Here is an 18,501-nt window from a genome sequence, read left to right on the forward strand (position 1 = left end):
GGTGACGGGGAGGGGGCGACAGGCGTTGGATCCAGACCGGCCGGGGGGTCCTTGGGGGGAAGTCCGGAGCAAACTCCCCAAACTAGGCTGGCGTGGGGGAGCCGCGCTGAACACGCCAGGGCGTGGCCGAAAGGGTTAATCGGAGGGCCTCTCGCCAAGGCGGTGGGAAGGGCCCCGGACCCTCCCCGGTCTGGAGGTCACCGTGGTCCGACCCCCAGGCCTGGGGCAGGGGGGGGTCCCCGCCATCTCCTCCAGGCCCGAAGCTGGGGGGGTCGGTGGAGTGGGGGGGAGAAGCCGCCACCTCCGGAAATTAATTGTTTTTCTTTCCCCTTCTCGCCCTACCTTGGTCTTCGTGCCCCAACGCGACCCCCACCCCAGCTCCGGGACCCCTTCCTCCGCCGCACCCTCCCCGGTGGTCCGCGGATGCCCGCCCGCTGCGGAAGGGCGGCGCGGCCCTTGCTGCTCAGCCACTCCCCCCCCACCGAGGCCTAGGACTCCCCCCCACCCCGTCACAGCCCCCCGGGCCCCCCGCCCCGTGGCCCGGCCCCCGCCCTCCGCACACACCTCCCACCCCCACCTGGGACCCCGCAAGTAACCCCCCACACTGGCCCTGGGCCCTCCCGGCCCCCGCCTCCGGCGCAGCCCCCTCGCCACCCCCGCTTCCCTCCCGTCTCGGGCCCCCTCCCCCCGCCGCCCCCGCCCCCGGGGAAGGCAGGCGCCGAGCTGAGCCGGGGCCGATGCAGCTGAGCCGCGCCGCCGCCGCCGCCGCCGCCGCCCCTGCGGAGCCCCCGGAGCCGCTGTCCCCCGCGCCGGCCCCGGCCCCGGCCCCCCCCGGCCCCCTCCCGCGCAGCGCGGCCGACGGGGCTCCGGCGGGGGGGAAGGGGGGGCCGGGGCGCCGCGCGGAGTCCCCGGGCGCTCCGTTCCCCGGCGCGAGCGGCCCCGGCCCGGGCCCCGGCGCGGGGATGGACGGCCCCGGGGCCAGCGCCGTGGTCGTGCGCGTCGGCATCCCGGACCTGCAGCAGACGGTGAGCCCCGCCGCCCTGGGCCCGGCCGTGCCCCTGCGCTCCCCGCCCGGGATTCACCCACCCCCGCCGGGCGCGCCCGGCGCCTGGGACCCCCGGCCCCCGGCTACTCACCCCTCCCCCGCCGCCTCCGCCGGGACCCTCCCCATCGCCGGGGCGGGGCCCCGGGAAGCCCGGCCCCTGGGGCGGGGCTTCGACCGCGGTTCGCGGAGGCGCGGGGTCCCGGGCGCCGGCTCCCGAGCCCCGGACTCCGTCGGCGGGGGCCCGGGGCTCGGCACCCCGCATGGGGCCGGCGGGGCGGGTCCGCGCTCCCGGGACCTGAGCTCACGAGCCCGCTCCGCTGCAGAAGTGCCTGCGCCTGGACCCGGCCGCGCCCGTGTGGGCCGCCAAGCAGCGCGTGCTCTGCGCCCTCAACCACAGCCTCCAGGACGCGCTCAACTATGGGCTTTTCCAGCCGCCCTCCCGGGGCCGCGCCGGCAAGTTCCTGGATGAGGAGCGGCTCCTGCAGGAGTACCCGCCCAACCTGGACACGCCCCTGCCCTACCTGGAGGTAAGTGGCCGGCGCGGGGGTGAGCTGAGGAGCGCGCAGGGTGGATCACCAAGCTCCGTGGCGGGACTAGTGAAGGGCACGGCAGTGGGGAAACACAAGTGGGAGGGGTAAGGGTGGAGGCTGTGTGTGTGTGTGGTGCTGTGTGCAGAGTGCAGTGAGCGTGTACGGTGTGCAGCGAGCGGACACAGTGTGCAATGAGTAGGCACGGTGTGTGCAGCGAGTGGGCAGGGTGAGCAGTGAGGATGTGCAGTGTGAGCAGTGAAGCAGGCACAGTGTGTGCGGTGAGCAGGCAGTGTGCCCAGTGAGGATGTACAGTATGGGCAGTGTGCAGTGTGTGCAGTGAAGCAGGCACAGTGTGTGCAGCGAGTGGGCACAGTGTGTGCGGTGAGTGGGCAGTGTGAGCAGTGAGGATGTGCAGTGTGAGCAGTGAAGCAGGCACAGTGTGTGCGGTGAGCAGGCAGTGTGCCCAGTGAGGATGTACAGTATGGGCAGTGTGCAGTGTGTGCAGTGAAGCAGGCACAGTGTGTGCAGCGAGTGGGCACAGTGTGTGCAGTGAGTGGGCAGTGTGAGCAGTGAGGATGTGCAGTGTGAGCAGTGAAGCAGGCACAGTGTGTGCGGTGAGCAGGCAGTGTGCCCAGTGAGGATGTACAGTATGGGCAGTGTGCAGTGTGTGCAGTGAAGCAGGCACAGTGTGTGCAGCAAGTGGGCACAGTGTGTGCAGTGAGTGGGCAGTGTGAGCAGTGTGCAGTGTGTGCAGTGAGCAGGCAGTGTGCTCACTAAGGATGTAGAGTATGGGCAGTGTGCAGTGTGTGCAGTGAGCGGGCAAGGTGTGCACAGTACGTACAGTGTGAGCAGTGTGCAGTGTGTGCAGTGAGCATGTGTAGTGAGCAGGCAGTGTGTGCAGTTAGCAGGCACAGTGTGTGCCGTGAGTGTGTACCCTGCATGCAGTGAGCAGTGTGTACAGCATTGCAGTGTCGGGCAGTGAGTGCAGTGTGAGTGATGTGATTGTGGTAAGCAAGATGTGCAGTATACAGTGAACAGTGTGCACAGTGTGTGCAGTGTGGGCTGTGTGCCACACAGTCAGTGTGGTGTGTGTAGTTTGAACAGTGTGTGCATTGAGCAGCATGGGTGGTGTGGACGCTGAGCATTGTTCTCCAGGGAGGAGTGTGAGCAGGAGTGAGTGCCAGAGGGGTGTGTGGTGTGAGCAGGGCTATCTGTGTGCACGTTTGTTCCTTTCTCCAGCTGTGAAGTCTTGTGAAGGCCAACCAAGTCCCCTCCTTTGCTCACCCATGCATGGTGTGAAGATGTATTGAGTGCCTTGCTAGGCATGGGGACACAGACGGGGTCAGTCCTGTGGAAGGTCTTGGAGTTTGACAGGGTGGAGGGGGGTGCCCAACTGCAGTGGGCATTGAATAAAGATTTTGTGAGCTGAGCTCAAAGTTGGGCGGGCCTCCGTGGTGGCACAGGAAAGTGGGGTCAGTTCTACCTGGAGAGTGGAGGGGGATGTCTAGGATGGTAAGCCTGGAATCAGGCCTTCAGAGAGGAGTGGGATTTTTCTGAGAATCCTGGGGATGGGAAGGCGAGGGGACAGTGCAGGCTGCGGGCAGCTAGGCACGTGCCTTCCATCTTGCTGCATCATGCCTGAGTGTGGTGGGTGCATGGCAGCTGTTGGCTCTGTCCACTGTGGTAGTATGACTGATGGTGTGTACAGGAGGGCAGTGAGGGGTGCGGTGTGGCCAGCATGAGCGGGACGGGGTTTGTGCATGGACTCCCTTGCTCAGCCGGGGTGGGGGCATTTTCTCTACCTTTTTATCTGAGCAGTTTCGATACAAGCGGCGAGTTTATGCCCAGAACCTCATCGATGATAAGCAGTTTGCAAAGCTTCACACAAAGGTAAAGGATCACAGGGAGGGGGCTCCTGAGGTTCCCTCCTGCCTCCCTGTGGCTGCTGTCCCCCACCCCAGCTTGGGGCTGACCACAGTCCCCCAGCTTCAGCTCAGTCTATTTCCCCATCATCAGGGGCCCAGAGCCTGTACTGGGTGTGGCTGGAGGGCTGGGCACAGATTCCTGGCCCCATCGTTGGGGTCAGGTGGTACAGTGATGTGTTCCAGTTGGATCAGACTTTTGCCGAACCCCCTGGCTTAGGGGCTGGAGTGTCCTGTGAGAAGCTGGGTGGGAGAGGGAATGGACAAGCATCTGATGTGATGGCTGTCGGGACAAGGCACCCAGCATTGAGTGGTCGACCAGTGCTGGGCATTTGTAATTAGACCTCTCATTAATCTTCTTCCAGAGGGACTATTATAACCCTATTTCACAGATGGGGACACAGAGGGCCCGACTGTGTAGACAGTGAACCTGGGGCTGAACCCAGATCTGTCTGATTCCAGGCCCTGTGCCAGGCCTGTGAGGTGTCTACTGCTGGGTGCCACCCCCAACTGGGCCTGACCCCAAATGCTCTTGAGGGGAGCACCTTACTATTTCCCGCTGAATGTCAGAGGGGCAGGGTGGGTGCCACAGCCCCTCCCCAGGGCTTCCACCCCCAGCTCACAGTCCAGGGGGCACTTGCTTGCTGGATACTTTATGGGTGGTCTCTGGAGCCCAGGAGAGGGGTCAGAACTGTCACCCCTGTGCCCTAATGGTCCCATCAGTGACTTTGGAGCCTCAGGCTTCTGTGCCAGACTTTTCTGCTACCCCAGGTCAGGCGGTGGTCAACGGCCTTGGCACTATGGCTGGGCAGAGTCCACTGTGGAAAGGTCCCCCTCTCCTGCCACTGGCCCTCACTTTACCTTGTCAGCCTGGGTTCCTCCCCTATGGCCACCCCTCCCTCCAGATCTCTCTTCAGTGACCAACAAGACATGAGTGACTCACTCTGCAGTAGGTCTCGTTTGTTTTTAGGATGAGCCTAAACTTCTTACATAGCCCCGTGTTTCTGCCTGCCTGGGCTCCAGCTGGCCTTTCCCTCTCCCCTGGTAGTGAGCACTTCTCCTCTTTCACTGCCTGGGCCTCCTGAGGAGGTTGCCTCCCAAGGCAGGGGTCCCCTATGGCACCCTCTCCTATTTCTGAGGTACATTGGGTGTTTATGGAGGGGCCCCGGCCTTTGGCCAGGGCACCTTGCCTCGTGTGTGTGGTGTCCGTAGTGCCGGCCGGGAAAGTGAGGTCTTGTGGGGCGAGTGGATAAACTGGGTGAATGAGTACAAGGCCATCAAAGTCATGTCACAGGAGGGGTCCCTGGGGTGGGGGTCTGCGGTGGGGTGAGCTGGAGAGGAACATGGGTCGAAGAAGGAGCAGGTTGTCTCAGGGTGCTGAGGATTCAGGGCTGCTGTGGGGCTGGTTCCTGCCTGGGTGGACCTCGGGCTCTTCTAGGCCAGGCAGGTTGGGGGAGCAGGGCCGGAGAGACGGAGCCAGGGCAGTGACTGAGCCTGGAGTGGGGGACTTGCTTGGGGCCCGACCAGGGTGACCTGGCCTTGGTGAGGGGCTACTTGGGTGCAAGCTGACAGTCGTGACTGGTTTGGCTATCAGGGCACAAGGAAGGGCTTTGAGCCGTGCATGGGCCCACCCGAGTGGGAATTGGGGCCGTGGTGGGAGTGCAGGACTGTGGGTGACAACTGTGATGTCAGGTGACAGGTCAGACTGGTAGGGATGTGGTGGGGGATGCCCGAAGGAGGCCTGAGGCTTGCTGGAGGAAGGCGGGTGATGTTCAGATGATGGAGGCCTTGGTGCCAGGCTGACTGATGGCCGGTGTTCCAGGCGAACCTGAAGAAGTTCATGGACTATGTCCAGCTGCATAGCACGGACAAGGTGGCCCGCCTGCTGGACAAGGGGCTGGACCCCAACTTCCATGACCCTGACTCAGGAGGTGAGGAGCAGAGTAGGGGAGGGGCGTGGCCTTTGCGCGGCTGGGAGCCTGACCCTTATCTGTCTGTGAACCCAGAGTGCCCCCTGAGCCTCGCAGCCCAGCTGGACAACGCCACGGACCTGCTAAAGGTGCTGAAGAATGGTGGCGCCCACCTGGACTTCCGCACTCGCGACGGGCTCACTGCTGTGCACTGTGCCACGCGCCAGCGGAATGCGGCAGCACTGACGGTCAGTGAGGGCGGGGCCTGGCCTGGAGGGGCTCTCGCCTGGTGATGGGGCTGGGGGCAGCTGGGCCTGGTGTGGATACTGAGGCTGCTCACCCTCAGACCCTGCTGGACCTGGGGGCTTCACCTGACTACAAGGACAGCCGTGGCTTGACACCCCTCTACCACAGCGCCCTGGGGGGTGGGGATGCCCTCTGCTGTGAGCTGCTTCTCCATGACCACGCTCAGCTGGGGACCACCGACGAGAATGGCTGGCAGGAGATCCACCAGGTGTGCAGGGAGCTGAGGTGGGGTCCCGGCCTCTGTGTGCTGGGTGGGGGGTCCTGGCTCTGTCTGTAGGGGTGGGGGCCCTGGCCTCTGCCCAGGGACCCTATAGCACCTTGCTCTTCCCCCAGGCCTGCCGCTTTGGGCACGTGCAGCACCTGGAGCACCTGCTGTTCTATGGGGCAGACATGGGGGCCCAGAACGCCTCGGGGAACACAGCCCTGCACATCTGTGCCCTCTACAACCAGGTGCGACTGTGTGTGTTGCACATGCCTGCACCAGCGAGTATGGATATACTTGCCTGTTCTGGGGGTGTACACGTGTGTGTGCTTCAGGTGACCCTGTACAGTGATCGTATGCATGTACCAGCGAGTGTGGATATACTTGCCTGTTCTGGGGGTGTACGTGTGTGTGTGCTTCAGGTGACCCTGTACAGTGATTGTATGCATGTACCAGCGAGTGTGGATATACTTGCCTGTTCTGGGGGTGTACGTGTGTGTGTGCTTCAGGTGACCCTGTACAGTGATCGTATGCATGTACCAGCGAGTGTGGATATACTTGCCTGTTCTGGGGGTGTACGTGTGTGTGTGCTTCAGGTGACCCTGCACAGTGATTGTATGCATGTACCAGCGAGTGTGGATATACTTGCCTGTTCTGGGGGTGTACACGTGTGTGTGCTTCAGGTGACCCTGTACAGTGATTGTATGCATGTACCAGCGAGTGTGGATATACTTGCCTGTTCTGGGGGTGTACGTGTGTGTGTGCTTCAGGTGACCCTGTACAGTGATCGTATGCATGTACCAGCGAGTGTGGATATACTTGCCTGTTCTGGGGGTGTACACGTGTGTGTGCACACAAGTGACCCTGTACAGTGATTGTGTATGTGCATCCCCGCCTGTGTGCCATGGTATATATATGTGCTCTGTGTCCTGCAGTGAGTTGTGGCTGCAGCACAGGCCTATGTGTGCACATTTGTTCTCTGAACACACATGGGTTTCACATGTGTGCACGTGTGTTCTGAATAACCAGGTATGAATTGGGTACATTTAGGCCCTCTGGGCCAGGTGAGACCTGAGCGTGTATACCTACTGGCTTGTCCCTGTGCAACTCAGGTGTACATGGAACAAATAGGTGTGAGTCCGTGTGTGTGAGCCTGTGCCCTGCGCACACCATGTGTGCATTCCTGTGTGCACGTGTGCTGTTGTGCTCGGATGGTTTCTCCAGCCACCCAGCTGTGATTCCCTCTTCCCCGCAACAGGAGAGCTGTGCTCGTGTCCTGCTCTTCCGTGGAGCTAACAGGGATGTCCGCAACTACAACAGCCAGACAGCCTTCCAGGTACACCGGTGGTTTACAGGAGTGCAAGGCTGCCCCAGAGGTGTCTGTCTCTGTGTCCATGTGACTTGACTTCTCTGAACCTTGGTTCTTCCCTGGAAGGCCCTAAGGGAGCACCTCCCCCAGGACTGCCCACAGGAGGCGTGGGGGGACGAGCCCAGCACGTGAGGGGTGTTTGGTGTCGATGTTGCCTTCGTCACCCTGCTAGGGAGAGAGGAGGGTCAGCAGGGCTCTGGGGCAGGGGGATGGGGAGAATGAGAAGACTGGGGTGACAGGTGTGGGTCTGACTCCCCCACCCCGAGGGACCAGCAGGGGTGCAGAAGCCAAACTGCAGAGGGGGTGAAGAGGGGGGCGTTGGAGGGGGGGTGGTGGAGAGGGGGTGTGGTGGAGATGGGGGTGGTGGAGAGGGGGGTGGTGGAGACGGGGGTGGTGGAGAGGGGGTGGTGGAGAGGGGGATGGTGGAGAGGGGGTGGTGGAGAGGGGGTTGGTGGAGACGGGGTTGGTGGAGACGGGGGTGGTGGAGAGGGGGTGATGGAGAGGGGGTGGTGGAGAAGGGGTGGTGGAGAGGGGGTGGTGGAGACGGGGGTGGTGGAGAGGGGGGTGGTGGAGAGGGGGGTGGTGGAGAATGGGTGGTGGAGAGGGGGGTGGTGGAGAGGGGGTGGTGGAGAGGGGGTTGGTGGAGAGGGGGTTGGTGGAGACGGGGGTGGTGGAGACGGGGGTGGTGGAGGGGGGTGTGGTGGAGAGGGGGTGTGGTGGAGAGGGGGTTGGTGGAGAGGGGGGTGGTGGAGAGGGGGGTGGTGGAGAGGGGGTGGTGGAGAAGGGGTGGTGGAGAAGGGGTGGTGGAGAGGGGGTGGTGGAGAGGGGGTGGTGGAGAGGGGGTGGTGGAGAAGGGGTGGTGAAGAGGGTGGTAGTGGAGAGGGGGTGGTGGAGAAGGGGTGGTGGAGAGGGGGGTGGTGGAGAAGGGGTGGTGGAGAGGGGGTGGTGGAGAGGGGGTGGTGGAGAGGGGGTGGTGGAGAAGGGGTGGTGGAGAAGGGGTGGTGAAGAGGGTGGTAGTGGAGAGGGGGTGGTGGAGAAGGGGTGGTGGAGAGGGGGGTGGTGGAGAAGGGGTGGTGGAGAGGGGGTGGTGGAGAAGGGGTGGTGGAGAGGGGGTGGTGGAGAGGGGGTGGTGGAGAGGGGGTGGTGGAGAGGGGGTGGTGGAGAAGGGGTGGTGGAGAAGGGGTGGTGAAGAGGGTGGTAGTGGAGAGGGGGTGGTGGAGAAGGGGTGGTGGAGAGGGGGGTGGTGGAGAAGGGGTGGTGGAGAGGGGGTGGTGGAGAGGGGGTGGTGGAGAAGGGGTGGTGGAGAAGGGGTGGTGGAGAGGGGTGTGATCCCAGCCGCTGATGTAATTCAGGCGAGGTTTCCGGGCCCTTTCTCTGGCCAGGTTGGTTGGCACTGATGACCAGGTGGACGTGGTCTCTGTGACTTGGAGTTTGTTGGGGAGTCGGGAATATCGTGGGGGTTTGTGGACCAGGAACAGAGCCAGAACTCCTCTGTTTTCAGTAGGAGTGAGATGTGGGAAGAGTGGTCGGGCTGCTGAGGTTGTGGTCATAGAAGGTGGAGGCAGCAGTGGGCTGCCAGGTGGGTTTGGGCACATTGGGAAGCAGATACGCCGGGGCCTGTTGGGTGACAGGAAGGGGAGGATGAGCTTGGCAGCTTGGGCAGCGGCGGGGCCTTGGCTGAGATGGGAAACATGGCTGCATGTTGGGACAGACCAGTGTGCCCGTTTGCTTGGGACTGCTGGTTTTAGCTCTGAACTTCTCCTGTCCAGGTAGCCCCTCAGTCCCAGGCAGACAGAGGGCGGGTCACTCCAGTTATGGGGTGTGCCTGTGGCATCCCAGGTATAGACAGGAGTGTGTATCACTAGAGAAGAGGAACGGGCTGGGGTCTCCGGGGCCCCCAACCAAGGAAGACTCCACACAGGAACTGGAGAAGGAGCAGCTGGGGCTGGCTGGGGAGGCAAAGCTGGTGCTGCTCAGCCCCCTCCCTGCTCCTCCACTCCTTGACCTCCCCTTTCCCTCAGGTGGCCATCATCGCAGGGAACTTTGAGCTTGCAGAGGTCATCAAGACCCACAAAGACTCGGATGTTGGTGAGTTCTGTCCACCTGGGCGACCCTGTTGAATGTAGATTTGTGTGGTTTTCTGGGGCCCAGCAGATGTGGGGGTCAGTGGTGGCATAACAAAGGGGCCCACACCCCACATCTACACTGTGTGGCCAGTGGTCTCTGAGTGGCCACTGCGGGCCTGAGGAACGGGCCACAGGGCCTGTGTTGAGTGAATGTTGTTTTTGGTCTGGGAGAAGAGCATGGTGAGGTTTGGGCTGTGGGCCGGGGCTAGCATTCAGCTTAGGGGGCAGCATAGGTTGAGAGTGGGGTTGAAGTTAGGGTCAGAGTCCCTGTTTCCCGTTAAATTGTAGAAAGAGCCGGCAGGAGACATGGGGGTGGTGGACCTCACTTCACCCTGGAGCAAGCATGAGTCTAGGTGGTCCGTAGCAAGCTCTCAGCATGAAAAGATCACATAAACGACACATAAGGAAAACAAAACAGTGATGGGAAAGCAGAATGGGACTGGGAATAGTGCCATAGCCATCCTCAGGGCATGGAACTCTGAGCCCCCTGCTGCCTGCGAGTAGAGGAAAGCCTGCTGTGTGCGTGACTCACGGTCCTGGAAGGAAAACCAGGAGACACACACGTGGCCTCAGCCAGGACACCTGAGCCCCTGGGAGGTCTCTGGTGGGTGTGGTGCCAGGCCGAGACCGTCCTGTTGTAGCTGCCGGAGTCCCCTCTGGGAGAGTTGCTGCTGGCCAGGCTGGGACCATCGTGTTGAGGCCCCTTCTGGCCACCTGGCTGCACAGGAGCTCCTTTGCAGATCCCTCCATGTCCTGGGTGGTTCAGGCTTTTCTGCCTGTGCCTCTCTCTGGAATACAGACTCCTAGGACCCCCTTCCTGCCATGAGTGTTTACTTGTGGGTGTCCCCATTTCTTGTTTTTGTTTTAATTTAAAGTGACAGTGGGCAGCAAACATTTGGAGCAGAGGTTAGGGTTGAACTCTCACTTGGTTCTAATGGGAGGTTATGGTCAGGGCTGGAGTTGAATTTTGGACTGGGGTTAAGATTAAGGTCGGTTTCATGTTTAAGGGCCCTTCTTCTGTAGAGTTCCCCCGGAACATCCCCCTGTAAGGCTTGGTTATGAGCCCCTCCACCCCAGGCTGTGTCAGTTGAACCATCTGAGGCTGCGGCAGACCCTCAGTGAGTGCCACAGCTGCTCTCAAGGCCACTGCAGGGAAGTGTGTGTTGAGGAAGTAACTGGGCCAGTGGGATGGGTAGGATCGGAGTCCAGGGTCAGGTCAGGGAGAACTGTGGTAAGGTTTGGGTTTGCATAAGGGGCAACAGATAGTTACTTCTGGTTTGGGCTCGTGTTTTGGAGGTGGCCCTTAGTGTTGAAGGGCCCTGGTTTGTGCACGTGTGGGGCCTCCTCCTCTTTTTTTTTTTTGAGACAGAGTCTGCCTGTGTAGCCCAGGCTGGAGTATAGTGGCGCGATCTCGGCTCACTGCAAGCTCCGCCTCCCGGGTTCTCACTATTCTCCTGCCTCAGCTTCCCGAGTAGCTGGGATTACAGGTGCCCACCATCACGCCCGGCTAATTTTCTGTATTTTTAGTAGAGACGGGGTTTCACCGTGTTGGCCAGGATGGTCTTGATCTCCTGACCTCGTGATCCACCCGCCTCGGCCTCCCAAAGTGCTGGGATTACAGGTGTGAGCCACCGCGCCCGGCCGGGGCCTCCTCTTCTGCCTGTAATTGTCTTAACCGTGGGAAAGCTGTCTAGGACCTCTGCGCCTCAGTTTCCCTTAAGTGAAACCTGGTCTCTTATGGTCATTTGCATCCCCTTCCCCCTGTGGCCTCCTGTGGCATTTGATCCTGGGTGGGGCTGGACTCTTGCTGGTGGCCTTGGTCTAGTTGCTTGGAGGGAGGGTGGGAAGGCCCCATCTGCCCCTCATCTGTGTGCTGTGGACAGATACCCCAGGGCTCTTGGAGTCACCATAGTTGCGACTTACTGGCCATCCAACCCAGGTGTGCTTGCTTGGTTGGGGTTAGACACACATCCCTCAGTGGTAGGGAGCAGGCACCTGTGTCAGTTCATCCTGATGTGGTCGTCGGCTCCATGGGCCAACAACACCCTTACCTGATCAGGTGCCACACACAGACACTAGGGTGACACCACCAGATTTCCCTGAGTACAGGCAGCATATTTGTCAGGATTTAATACAAACCCCTTATCTCAATTTGCCCTCTCAACAACCCCCTAAGGAGTGATTAGACTGTTTTACAGAGAAGGAAACTGAGGCACAGAGGGGGTTAATTCAGACCTGATTGATTCAGGGTCTGCCTTTGTCACTCTCATGCCCTCCGTACACATTTGCTCCAAGGACATGACAGTCATGACTTGCTACATCCTATCCCCACTGGGGTCCCAGAGTGGGGCCTGTACACAAAAGAGGAACTGGAAGGAGGTGCCGCCTTCTCTGGTGGGCAGGTGCCACCTGGTGGGATCTGGTAGACTGGGACCTGTGTAACCCTTCAGGCAACAGGATAACTTGCTGCCTCTTGACAGCCCTGCTTGCCCCCTCTAGACTGACAGGCCTTGGGTGGGGTCCCTGGCCTGGGCGTGGAATTGGCATCCCACAGTGCTTTTGGTGAGTACCTTGGGGAAATGCTTCTCCAGGGTGCTGTCATGCTCATGAGAACACACCTGTGCCTGGGAGTGTGTGCCTGAGAGAGGATAAGAGACAATGTGGACCCAAAGAGTGACCCGACATGACAGAGGCAAGGAAGCAGAGGTGACCACTTCTAGGCCAGAATGATTCAGTAGCATTCTGTATATTCACAGTGTTGTGCAGCCAATTCTATTGAATTCCAAAACATTTTCATCACCACAAAAGAAGACCCTGGACACATTAAGCAATAATTCTGCATCAATTACCCTCTCCCTCCAACTCTGTCAGCCATTAACACACTTTCGTCTCCGTGGACTATAGATTTACCTATTCTTGATATTTCATGTCAATGGAATCATATAATATGTGACACTTAGTGTCTGGCTGCTTTTACTCAGCATGTTTTTGAGCTTCACCTTGTAGGATATATCACTGCTTCATTCCTTCTTATGGCTGAATAATATTTCACTGTTGGTATAAATGACATTTTGTTTATGCATTCATCTGTCAATGGATATGTGGGTTTCTACCTTTTGACTGTTTTGAATATTGCTGCTATCAACATGTGTGTACATGTACTTGTTTGAATACCTATTTTCAATCCCTTAGGTATATACCTAGGAATGGAATTTTGGAATCATATGATAATTCTATGTTTAACTTCTTGAGGAATTGCCAAACTGTTTTCCACCATTTTGCATTCCCACCAGTGATGTATGAGGCTTCCAGTTTCTTCACATCTTCACCAACAGTTGTTACTATCTTTTTTTTTTTTTGACTGTAGCCATCCTAGTAAGTGTGAAATGGTATTTCATTGTGGTTTTGACTTGTATTTCCCTAGTGACTAATGATGTTTCGCATCTTTTCGTGTGCTTATTGGGCATTTGTATATCTTCTTTGGAGAAAAGTCAAGTCCTTTGTCCATTTTTAAATTGGGTCATTTATTTTTGTTGTTGTTGAGTTGTAAGGGTTCTTTATATATTCTGAATACTAAACTGGTATGGAATATGTGATTTGTAAATATTTTCTCTGTAGAATAGGAGATCCTTGTCACTTTTTTGATAATGTCCTTTGATGTACAAGAATTTTTAATTTTGATAAAGTTCAAGGTATCTATTTTTTTCTTTTGTTGTTCATGCTTTTGGTGTCATAGGTCACGAGGGTTTATCCTCTAGGTTTTCTTCTAAGAATTTTACGGTTTTCACTCTTATATTTAGGTCACTGGTCCATTTTAAGTTTTAACTTTTGTTTATGGTGTGAGGTAGGGAGCCATCTTCATTATTTTGCATATGAATATCCAATTGTCCAGCACCATTTGTTGAAGGGACTATTCCCATTGAATGGTCTTGGCACCCTTGTTGAAAATGAATTGATCCTAGATATGTGGGTTTATTTGGACTCTCAATTCTATCCCAGTGGTCTACATGTATATTCTTATGCCAGTACCACATGGTTTTGATTACTGCAGCTTTGTAGTAACTTTTTATTTTTATTTTTTTGGAGATGGAATTTTGCTTTTGTCACCCAGGCTGGAGTGCAATGGCACAATCTCAGCTCACTGCAACCTCCGCCTCCCAGGTTCAAGCAATTCTCCTGCCTCAGCCTCCAAAGTAGCCGGGATTACAGGTTTGTGCCACCATGCCCAGCTAAGTTTTGTATTATTAGTAGAGATGGGGTTTTACCATGTTGGCCAGGCTGGTCTCAAACTCTTGACCTCAGGTGATCCACCCGCCTCTGTCTCCCAAAGTGTTGGGATTACAGGCATGAGCCACTGCACCCAGAGTGTAGTAACTTTTGAAATCAGGACGTTTGAGTGCTTCAACTTTGTTCTTCTTATTTGTTATTGTTTTGGCTAATCAGGGCCCTTTGCAATTCCATATAGACTTGAACATTGCTTTTCTGTTTGTGCAAAAAGGGACATTGGAATTTTGCATTGAATCTGTCAATCACTCTGGGTGACATTAACATTTTAACACCATTGTCTTCCAATTAATGAACATGGGATGTCCTTTTATTTATTTAGGTCATCTCTAAGCAGTGTTATGTCATTTTCAGTATATAGATTTTTTTACTTCCTTAGTTAAATTTATTCTTGATTATTTTCTTCTTCTGGATGCTATTATAAATGGAATTATTTTCTTAATTTCCTTTTTGGATTGTTCATTGCTGGTGTGTAAAAACAAGTGATTTTTGTGTGCTGATCTTGTGCCCTACAACTTTGCTGAATTTGTTTATTAGCTCTAGTAGCTCTTTTGGTGTATTCTTTGGGATTTTCTATATATAGGATCATGCCATCTGCAAATAGAGATAGTTTTACTTCTTCCTTCCCAATTTGGGTGCCTTTTTTTAATTTTTATTTTTGCCTGTCTAGAACTTTCAGTACAGTGTTGAATACCAGTAGTAAAACCAGGCGTCTTTGCCTTGTTCCTGATCTTAGGGGGAAAGCATTCAATCTTTCACCATTGTGTATGGTGCTATCTATGTGTGTTTTTTTGTTTGTTTTTTGTTTTTTAAATATGGAATGCTTCATTAATTTGCATGTCATCCTTGTACAGGGGACATGCTAATCTCTGAATCATTCCAATTTTAGTATATGTGCTGCAGAAGCAAGCACTTTGGATTTTTAATAAATTTCCTTTATTATGTTGAGGAAGTTACTAGCCTCTATTACTAGTTTCCTGAGTGTTTTTATAATGAAAGAGTGTTGGATTATGGCAGATGCTTTTTATGCATCAATTGAAATGATCATTTTTTCCCCCTTTGTTCTATTAATGTGATGTATTATATTGATTACATTAGTCTGTAGATTTCTTTTCCTGTAATGCTCTTGTCTGGCTTTGGTATCAGGGTAATACTGGCCTCATGAAATGAGGGAGTATTCCCTCCTCTTCTGTTTTTTGGAAGAGTTTCAGAATTTGTGTCAATTCTTTAAATTTCTAGTAGAGTGCACCAGTGATGCCATCTGGTGGTGGACTTTTCTTCGTTGGGAGGCTTGTGGTTAAGGATTCAATCTCTTTGCTTATTATAGGTCTGTTTAAATTTTCTGTTTCTTCTTGAGTCAGTTTTGGTAATTTGTGTTTTTCTAGGAATTTTCTACCTCATCTAGCTTTTCTGTTTGTTGGCATATAATTGTTCATAGTATTATATTCCTTTTTAACTTCCGTAACACTGGTAGTAAGTCCCCAAATTTCATTTGTGATTTTAGTTATTTCTGTCCATCTTCTCTCCTTACTAGTCAATCTAGCTAAAGGTTTGTCAATTATGTTGATATTGTCAAAGAAACAACCTTTTATTTCCTTGATTCTCCACTGTTTTTCTATTTTGTTTATCTCTGCTCTAATCTTACTGTTTCCTTCCTTCTGCTAGCTTTTCTTTTGCTAGTTTGGTTTGCTCTTCTTTCTCTTGTTTGTTTGTTTGTTTCTTTTTGGTCTTCTTTCTCTAGTCCGTCCGTCCCTCCCTCCCTCCCTCTCTTGCTTCCTTCCTTTTTCTTTTGTTTGCTCTTCTTTCTCTAGTTTCTTCTTTTCTTTCTTTTTTTTTTTTTTTTGGAGATGGAGTTTCGCTCTTGTTGCCCAGGCTGGAGTGCAATGGTGCGATCTCAGCTCACTGCAACCTCCGCCAACTGGGTTTAAGCGATTCTCCTGCCTCAGCCTCCCGAGTAGCTGGGATTACAGGCACCTGCCACCATGCCTGGCTAATTTTGTATTTTTTAGAGGCAGAGTTTCTTCATGTTGGTCAGGCTGGTCTCGAACTCCCGACCTCAGGTGATCTGCCCGCCTCGGCCTCCCAAGTGCTGGGATTACAGGCATGAGCCACCACGCCCGGCCTCTTTTCTTTTCTTTTATTAGTTCATTCATACAGACAAGGTCTCACTATGTTGTTAGGCTGGTCTTGAGCTCCTGGGCTCAAGTGATGCTCCCGCTTTGGCCTCCCAAAGTGCTGGGATTACAGGCATGAGCCACTGAGCCTCGCCTTCTTGTTTCTCTTTTGTTTCTTTTTTTTTTTTTCCTGAGATGGAGTTTCACTCTTGGTGCCCAGGCTGGAGTGCAATGGCGCAATCTTGGCTCACCGCCACCTCCGCCTCCCGGGTTCAAGCAATTCTCATGCTTCAGCCTCCTGAGGAGCTGGGATTACAGGCATGCACCACCACACTCGGCCAATTTTTGTATTATTAGTAGAGATGGGGTTTCTCCATGTTGGTCAGGCTGGTTTCGAACTCCCGACCTCAGGTGATCTGCCTGCCTTGGCCTCCCAAAGTGCTAGGATTACAGGAGTGAGCCACCGAACCCGGCCTTCTCTTGTTTCTTAAGATGTATAATTAGGTTATTGATTTGAGATTGTTTTCCTTTTTAAAAGTAAGTGTTTACAGCGTGAAGTTTCCCTTTAAGTACTGCTTTTGCTCCATATGTTGTATTTTTGTTCTTGTTTGTCTTAAAGTGTTTTCTAATTTTCCTTATGATTTCTTTTTTTTTTTTAGAGATGGGGTCTCACTCTATGGCCCAGGCTGGAGTGCCCTGGCTTGATCTTGGCTCACTGCAGCCTCAACCTCCTGGTCTCAAGCCATCCTCCCACCTTAGCTTCCTGAGTAGCTGGAACTACAGGGTGCAGCACCACACTTGGCTTTTTCTGTTTTTTATAGAGATGGAGGTGTCACTGTGTTGTCCAGGCTGGTCTCAAACTCCTGGCTTCAAGTGGTCTTCCTGCCTTGACCTCCCAAAGTGCTGGGATTACAGGCTTGAGCCATCATTTCTTTTTTGAGTCTGATTTCTTTTTTGACACATTGGTTGTTTAGGAGTATGGTGTTTAATTTCCACATATTTGTGAATTTTCCAGTTTTCTTTCACTTCTCGATTTCCAGCTTTGTTTCATTGTGATTGAAAAAGATAGTTTGTATGATTTCAGTCTTTTAAAACTTTATTGAGACTTGTTTTGCGGCCAAACATACAGTCTGTCTGGGAGAATGTTCCATGTGTACTCGAGAAGAATTCTTGAATATATTCTGTTCTTGTTGGGTGGCATGTTCTATATGTATCATTAAGTCTAATTGGTTTAAGTCTTCTATGTCCTTACTGATCTCTCCAGATGTTCTACCCACTATTGAAAGTAAGGTATTAAAGTCTCTTACTATTATTGTGGAACTGTCTGTTTCTCTCTTAAATTGTGTTATTTGTATCATATTTTGATGTTCTGTTGTTTGGTGTGTGTATGTTAATAATTGTTAATCAACATATAATGTCCTTCTCTATCTCTTGTTACAGTTTTTATCTTAAAGTTTATTTTGTATGATGTTAATATAACCACCCAGCTCTCTTTTGGTTACTATTTACATTAGATTGCTTTTTTTATCCTTTCAGTTTGAACCTATTTGTGTCTTTGGGTTTAAAGTGATTATTCTGTAAGTAGCATATAGTTAGATCATACTTTTTAATCACTATCTGCTTTTGAAGTAGAATTCTATTGGAACACAAACACACCTGTCTGCTTATATGTTGTTTGTGGTGGTTTCATGCTCTGTGGTGGCAGAGTTGAGGCATCGTAACACAGACCACATAGCTTGCAAAGCCTTAAGTAGTTACCGTCCAATTCTTTCCAGAAAAGTTTTGCTGATCCCTGGACTAGAATGTCTTTTATAGTTTCCCTGGTTATAGTTAACTGCAAATGGTCCTGTTCAGCAGTAGTCTGGTGAGATTCGTCACGTGTAGCCTGTTTTGTCTCTCCTGAAGCTTGTGAAATGCAGTTCTTAGAGCATATCTGAGCATCCTCAAGGCCTCATTTGGCTGAGAGGAGAAGCAGGCTTCTACCTCTGAAGTTAGGGTGAGAGGTGAGAGGCAGTTTGACTGGGATGTGGCCCCTTAATGGTAGCTTCGTTCGTAGGGTGGCCAACTCTTTTGGTTTGCCTGGAACCAAGGCAGTTCCTGGAACATAGGAATTAGTTTTAACATCTGGAAAGCCTGGGCAAACTGGACATGTTGGTCACCCAGCTGGCTGTTCAGAGTCTTACCTATGCCCCCTTACCCCAGTACCATTCAGGGAAACCCCCAGCTATGCGAAGCGGCGGCGACTGGCTGGCCCCAGTGGCTTGGCATCCCCTCGGCCTCTGCAGCGCTCAGCCAGCGATATCAACCTGAAGGGGGAGGCACAGCCAGCAGCTTCTCCTGGACCCTCACTGAGAAGCCTCCCCCACCAGCTGCTGCTCCAGCGGCTGCAAGAGGAGAAAGATCGTGACCGGGATGCCGACCAGGAGAGCAACATCAGTGGCCCTTTAGCAGTCAGGGGCAGCCAGAGCAAGATCAGGTAGGAGGGGGCTGGGAGGCCCTGGAGGGGTTGGGAGGGTGGGGTGCTGGGACCTGAGCCAGGAGGAGCCAGCACCGGGAGGCAGAGAGAGGCCTGGTGGTGCCTGGTACCTGTGTAGTGATGGGCTAGGGCTTCCTGGTTGGGGAAGGGAAGAAGGCATCTCTGGAGGTGGGGACAGGCACATGCACGCTGATTTCCGGTTGGAGCTGGGCTTGCC

At 54.1% G+C, this 18,501-nt stretch overlaps 1 protein-coding gene and 1 non-coding gene across 2 annotated transcripts in view; one reads left to right on the plus strand and one right to left on the minus strand.

The window, feature by feature from the left end:
- The first annotated feature begins 737 nt into the window (after positions 1–737).
- SHANK3 (SH3 and multiple ankyrin repeat domains 3) overlaps positions 738–18,501 on the plus strand; it is a 55,643-nt gene continuing 37,879 nt past the window's right edge. The window contains exons 1-10 of the mRNA XM_024240093.3: positions 738–1,025; positions 1,369–1,572; positions 3,394–3,465; positions 5,320–5,428; positions 5,504–5,655; positions 5,754–5,921; positions 6,047–6,163; positions 7,174–7,251; positions 9,306–9,372; positions 18,011–18,284. Of these exons, the coding sequence (XP_024095861.3) occupies positions 738–1,025; positions 1,369–1,572; positions 3,394–3,465; positions 5,320–5,428; positions 5,504–5,655; positions 5,754–5,921; positions 6,047–6,163; positions 7,174–7,251; positions 9,306–9,372; positions 18,011–18,284 (1,529 nt within the window). The remainder of the gene's footprint in view (positions 1,026–1,368; positions 1,573–3,393; positions 3,466–5,319; positions 5,429–5,503; positions 5,656–5,753; positions 5,922–6,046; positions 6,164–7,173; positions 7,252–9,305; positions 9,373–18,010; positions 18,285–18,501) is intronic.
- Positions 14,504–14,607, minus strand: LOC112130678 (U6 spliceosomal RNA). Its single transcript, XR_002912911.3, has one exon. It is a non-coding gene; the product is annotated as a U6 spliceosomal RNA (small nuclear RNA).

This window comes from Pongo abelii, chromosome 23 (assembly GCF_028885655.2).
Source record: "Pongo abelii isolate AG06213 chromosome 23, NHGRI_mPonAbe1-v2.0_pri, whole genome shotgun sequence".
Lineage (NCBI taxonomy): Eukaryota > Metazoa > Chordata > Mammalia > Primates > Hominidae > Pongo > Pongo abelii.